General features: G+C 34.4%; 1 protein-coding gene across 1 annotated transcript; it reads right to left on the reverse strand.

Moving 5' to 3' along the window:
* Window positions 1-428: 428 nt before the first annotated feature.
* LOC120269147 (KH domain-containing protein SPIN1-like) lies at window positions 429-5393 on the reverse strand. The gene is made up of 7 exons (XM_039276464.1): window positions 5140-5393; window positions 4935-5023; window positions 3379-3509; window positions 2871-2987; window positions 2678-2794; window positions 1533-1676; window positions 429-873 (listed from the first exon to the last, which is right to left on the reverse strand). Exons 1-7 carry the CDS (start codon window positions 5217-5219, stop codon window positions 727-729), a joined length of 825 nt encoding a protein of 274 aa, XP_039132398.1. The 5' UTR covers window positions 5220-5393; the 3' UTR covers window positions 429-726.
* Window positions 5394-5780: the final 387 nt, after the last annotated feature.

Below are 5780 nucleotides of genomic sequence, written 5' to 3' on the forward strand. Positions count from 1 at the left end.
CCCTCTCACTCCTATATCTGCACACACAAACAAGGGATTAAAGCTCATCAAGGCTTCATTCCCACTCCAAGCCTGCACACCAAACGGCCCCTTAATACTAATGAATAGACTTTTGCATATAAACCCTAAAACTTATTGTATTTAACTTTTTAATTGTTATTTTACCGTGAAAAAGTATGTGATCAATTATATGCATAGTAATTTTTGAAAATCAACATCCATAGATGGTAATAGGGTGATTATGTTTTTAGGTTTTTATACTGTAGGTGTTGGATCTCAATCCAACTGTTCAAATCAACATCCATAGATGAAGATCTGCCCTTATATATATATATATATATATATATTATTAGAAAAATAAACAATATGGAGCTGATAAAGCATGCAGCAACCTTGAGATAATTTTTAGAAAGTTCAAGACAAAACCATAACAAGAAATTGACAGCACAAAGGGTTACATTTTTCACTTTAAAACAGAGTCAGACCTAAAATTGAATACAAAGCAACATCTAAATGCCAATTATGGACCAAAGTTACACTAAAACGAATAAAATGAATATCTAAGTTACAAACAAACATAGCTAAGCATTACTGGGTTGTCACAATAAAAACAGAGAATTTTACAGCAGATAACAAGGATGTCTGTCTTCTTTTGTTTCTGTCAAAATTTTTCACTGGTCGAATTTCTAAGTGAGGACTTGGCATGTCGATCATCAAGTTCGTTGTTCACTGGCCGGTTTTTACCCGTTTCATTCCACCGCTATTGAATGGAGACACGCTGCCACTTGGATGAGGACTCTCCTCTCTTAAGCCGGAGTTTAGCATTGCTAATTCTCGGAGTTGTTGTCGCTTGTAGACATCTTGTGATTCATCCTTTAAGAATACGAATAATAGTAATTAATAATATAATCAGGTTGAACAATGATAAATGCCAATAAACATATGCATTTGAATTGGCAAATAATGGACAATGCATCTAATGTAACAACAGAAGAAATTATATCGAAAGAAAAGAACACTTCATGCCTCTATGAAATTTCATGATGCAGTTGCAGTTAATTCGGTCTGTTTAATGTGTGATTGATCTTACCCAAATAATGCCCACAATAATAATTACTGATTGGTTTTTGTCTGAGAGCTACCGGGAAAAATTATTTATGTGGTAAAATTGGACACATTTGATTAGAGCGGAGATAGAGGAATACTTTTTGGGAAAACTCGGTTCAGAACTCGATGATTAACTTTCATTACTTTGGAGTGAATCACATATTTAACTGCATAGAATCAGATAAATAGAACTTTTTGGTTCAAATAAAAAATGTCAATTGTAAATCACAAAAAACTTTAAAGCTGAACTCGGAGAAGAAAACTTGAATGAGTGTCTCAAATGATAAATGATCGAGAAAACAAAATATACCACTACTACTCATATTGTCGTAAAAGTGCTTTCCAAGCAAAAACAAAGCCGGTGGAAGCTCATAACTTTGAAGAACGAAATACAGTAAACTATAAAGAAGATGAAGAACACATACCACAGGTTTAAGCAATTCTTCAATTATGTCCTGAGCTTGTCTCAATCGAGTGTCAATAACATTCGCAGGTAACTCAGCCTCGATCAAGATATGCAGTGGGTCACTCAAATGCTCATAGCCCATTTTCCCCCTTAGTTTTTCCTCCTACATCCAAAACCAGGCAAATATAACAACCAAGAAGCAAATTAGATGAAACAGTGATTTAGTGTCATGCGCTGCATATGGTCAATGACTCGATGTTTGAAAAGACTGATGAAGGATGATCCATCAAACACTTGACAAACTACCCAAGGAACAAAAAGGCATGCTCGACAAAGAAGAAAAAAAATATATATTAAACAAGCTTTCGACACAGTAGCAGGATAAGTACATGCATTCCTATATATATATATATAAGACATGCATATATAAACTCAGAATGTTAAATTTGCTCCTTATTATATATATAAGAACATTAAGAATAAAATCATCAGAGACAAATAATCAAAGAAAAGTAAAATAGAGATTAAGCAGAACCTAATGTTTGATACTATACAAACCTGATTGTCTATTTTAACATATAGAATTTTCCCAGGTTCACAGAATTTATTGCAAGCTGCATTTTGCTTTCGTTAGCTGACAAATATTCACAACTTCCTCTCTGATGTCAGATAAATAATTAAAATTGGATAATGATGCAAGCTGAGTAAGCATGTTCCTAAATTCAAGATTTAAGGAGATCTTGACAGAGCTGTTCCTAGAATATTTTTTATTAATAGCTCTAAATCAAGTTCAATCTCCATCTGTTGCTTCAAGCATAGGTGTTCTGCAACAGCAATTTGAACTAAAATTTGTACCATTCAAGCAAAATGATAAATGAAATACTAGAGAACACTAAATTGCACATATTAAGTTGATTTTTTTCTGTTGCACAATGAAAAGCATGGTTCAAACTTACAAACTACAACAGAAGAATGCGACATTAATCCTAAATTAATATAAACAGAGCTGTTATTTTATAGAAAGAAATTAAATATAACATGGACATTTTTGTGAGGAACTTACTCTTTGCTAAACCGCAAACTCTAGTGGTATAAACTACAGAATCTTTTATAATACCAGGGAAACCTACAAATTGTTGAGATATAGCAAAATAAATGTAATACCTTGCCAGGATCTTTAATGGAACCTTTTCCTCGAATGTAAACACGACAACCAGTGGACATTTCTACCCGTTTCAGTGAATTACCCCTTGGTCCCAGAAGACGTCCAACAAAATTGAACTGATTGACATTGACAAAAAAAAATCAGTTTTCCTCATAAATTTGAATACCATCAAATTATACAACGGCAACATACATTTGGATATGCATCAACTGGAATATCTAAGCGCATAATCTTTTTGACAAGATATGAATTTGAGTTTCCCAGTGTTCCTTGCCAGTCCATTGCCATTCCTTGTGGAAATGGAAGTCTCTGCATAAATGTAAAATAAAGCTGAATCATGAGAAGAACTGTTTATTACTAGCAAAGATAAAAATAAAATGAACAAAAATATCCAACTGCGATATAATAGAATAGTACTATAACCAACAATAATGAACCACAGAAATATTCTCTGTATTTTGACAGGGTGGATGGGATGAGAAAGATGACCAAAAGTACCTCATCTTTCAATGTGCCACTTACCTTAAACTACCTCACTAGATGAATTTAAGTTGAAACGATCCTTCTATAAAATTGGCGCTGCTTTATAAAGATAAACTAATTGTGTTCTATACAGTGTGGACCTTGTTGCTTAATTACATATTTTGAAACAAAGTAAAATATTTGCAATACGATATTTTCTACAAAGATAAAGATATACCCCTGGATGAATTCCATTTCCCCGCAAATTGGTTCCAGGGTTAGGAGCCATGGGACTAAGACTTCTTGGCTGCTGTCTCTCCAATTCCTCGAGTACTTGGCTTGGAACCGTGCTAGAAACCCGAATGATCTCTGCTAACACAAATGAAGTTGCATATAAGCATCAGAAGATCACAAGAAAGTACAAGTATTCTTACGTACAGGATTTCTGAAACCACTTTTCTTAAAGAAAAGCAAAATTTATTGATATGAGTCATCAAAGTATCATGAGAAAGAAGATGGAACAACACACAACAAAGTGATTTAGCATATGTCTTTCTCTTTCTCTTACATGAAAAGGTTTGGCATTCTACAGATTTCTTTGATGAGTTCTTCATCTCGATCAAAAAATTCAGAAGAAAGAACGGTAAAAGTCCAATTCATTTATATGTGTGAGATTATTGTTATTACATTTGTTTACATCTTCCTGCTTCAAATTAAAATAATAATAGCACACATAAGCAATAGTCATGAACGTTAAGACAAGGGTGCCAGCACAACACCATTCAGACAAGAAAGTGCATAAATAGTGGTACAAGCATTCATGAATTTAACAAAACAAATCACCAATTCAAGAATTACTACTACCACTGCTCATGAAGCCTTCCCAAGATTGCATAGAGATAATGAAACAGTTTATTTTGCACATTGTTGCTAAGAAATAAAGTTGGCATTGCCTTGCAATTCATCATGCAAGTCATTGATGTCCGATTTCTTCATAGGAGTAACGCTTAATTCCAAAGCACCAAAAGCAAACCCAGCTTGCTAGAACTAACTTCAATTGTACAACATTTGAATACCTAGATCTAATTGAATATAATCCTGACAGAAGAAATAGATGACCAGATACAACATTGGCAATCACATATTAAAGCAAATATTACTTGATATCAATCAGAGACACTCTGAATCTCTGGTTAATGTAGAAAACATCCTTGAAATTACTTTGGTGTTTTCCATTTGAGACTGACACTAAATGAAAATCCAAAGGAAGGACAGCAAATCCATAATTATTTCATTGAATGGATTGATACCAAATGGTGAACGAAGATACCGGCCTGTAACATTGGAGGCGCGGAATGAGGAAAAACGATGATGGTAGCACTGTAAACTTGAAAACAATGAAGTAGAACAAATAGAAAAGAAGAAAGAACTCACAATGCCAATGTACATCGAGATCAACCGCTTCTCCAGAAAATAAAATTGAACATGTCGAAATTTCTCAAACCATTTAAACATCACAGACTACACTTTCAAAAACTAAATCCCTTTTCACATGGGGAAATCCCTTCAAACACAAAAAACAGATCCATATGCAGCACTTACCATCCACTTCAACAATTCTACATGCCAACTTTATCACCAAAGAAAACAATCAATTCTTTCCTTTATTCGGCAAACTTTCCAAACAAACCAAGATCCAAAATCAGAAGAAGAAACCCTAAATGCATAAGAACAAGAAACCAGCCCTTCAATCAAAGCAAAACCTGAAAAAAAAAAAAGCATAAAAAAGCTCACCTTGATTCAACAACCTGCTGCATAAGGGGAGCACCTGCATGAAAGGCCCCAGCTTTTGGTGCTCTGCCAACAGCTCTGCCAAGTACTGACTGAGAACCAGCAACAGCAAAGAACAAAAACAAATTTTGCTTGAACAATCAATACCATCAAAAGCTTCAAGTAGTCACACCATACACATGGAAAATCTAAAAGGCAAAGGCTTTACCTATCAATCTCTGACATGCTTCTAATCTGTGGAGAGATAGCTCTTGCAGGGGAAAAGCTGTGGGCATACATGCCTGACATCTTTGTGAATAGAAAAGCTTCTCTAGAGAGAAGATAAAGTGAAAGAAGATGATGGAAAGAAGAAAAGGGAGGAGGTCAGACGGTGGAGCTTGGCTGTTGCTGAGAAGAGGGCTGAGTTCCCCTTCTTAACAAGGGAACCCCTGCCTCCCACAGAAAAATACAAAGCAGGAGCATAAAAAGGAAACAAAAGCCAAAGAAATACAATTAAAAAAAAACTGTATATATATATATATATGATATATCTACTTCCTCAATAAAAAAGAAAATTACTGCATGAGAGAGAAAAAAGACAGAAAGATCAAGACAAACTAAAAATAATAATAATTTCTTTTATTTCATATTTAACAGCACCTTCCCTTCTCAAACTTTCCAACTGATGATATTAAGAAGGGGGCTGCTAATAAGCATGTCTCCATCAATTCACAGCAATGAAAGAAAGCAACATGATAGACATTCACAAGATGGAACAACAACATCCACACCTCTTCTTTGAATTCTTCTCAGGGGTATGTTCACTGAATACTGATGGATGATCTTTGTTTAGTGTGTCAAAACTAGTCT

This window comes from Dioscorea cayenensis, chromosome 9 (assembly GCF_009730915.1).
Source record: "Dioscorea cayenensis subsp. rotundata cultivar TDr96_F1 chromosome 9, TDr96_F1_v2_PseudoChromosome.rev07_lg8_w22 25.fasta, whole genome shotgun sequence".
In the NCBI taxonomy this organism is placed as follows: Eukaryota; Viridiplantae; Streptophyta; class Magnoliopsida; order Dioscoreales; family Dioscoreaceae; genus Dioscorea; species Dioscorea cayenensis.

Coding starts and splice junctions, on each gene's coding strand:
- LOC120269147 (XM_039276464.1), bottom strand. CDS start 5,219: ATGTCAGGCATGTATGCCCACAGCTTTTCCCCTGCAAGAGCTATCTCT. Junction 2,795..2,870: donor CAGTTGATGCATATCCAAAT/GTATGTTGCCGT, acceptor AATGTCAATCAG/TTCAATTTTGTTGGACGTCT. Junction 1,677..2,677: donor CCATTAAAGATCCTGGCAAG/GTATTACATTTA, acceptor TTTTGGATGTAG/GAGGAAAAACTAAGGGGGAA.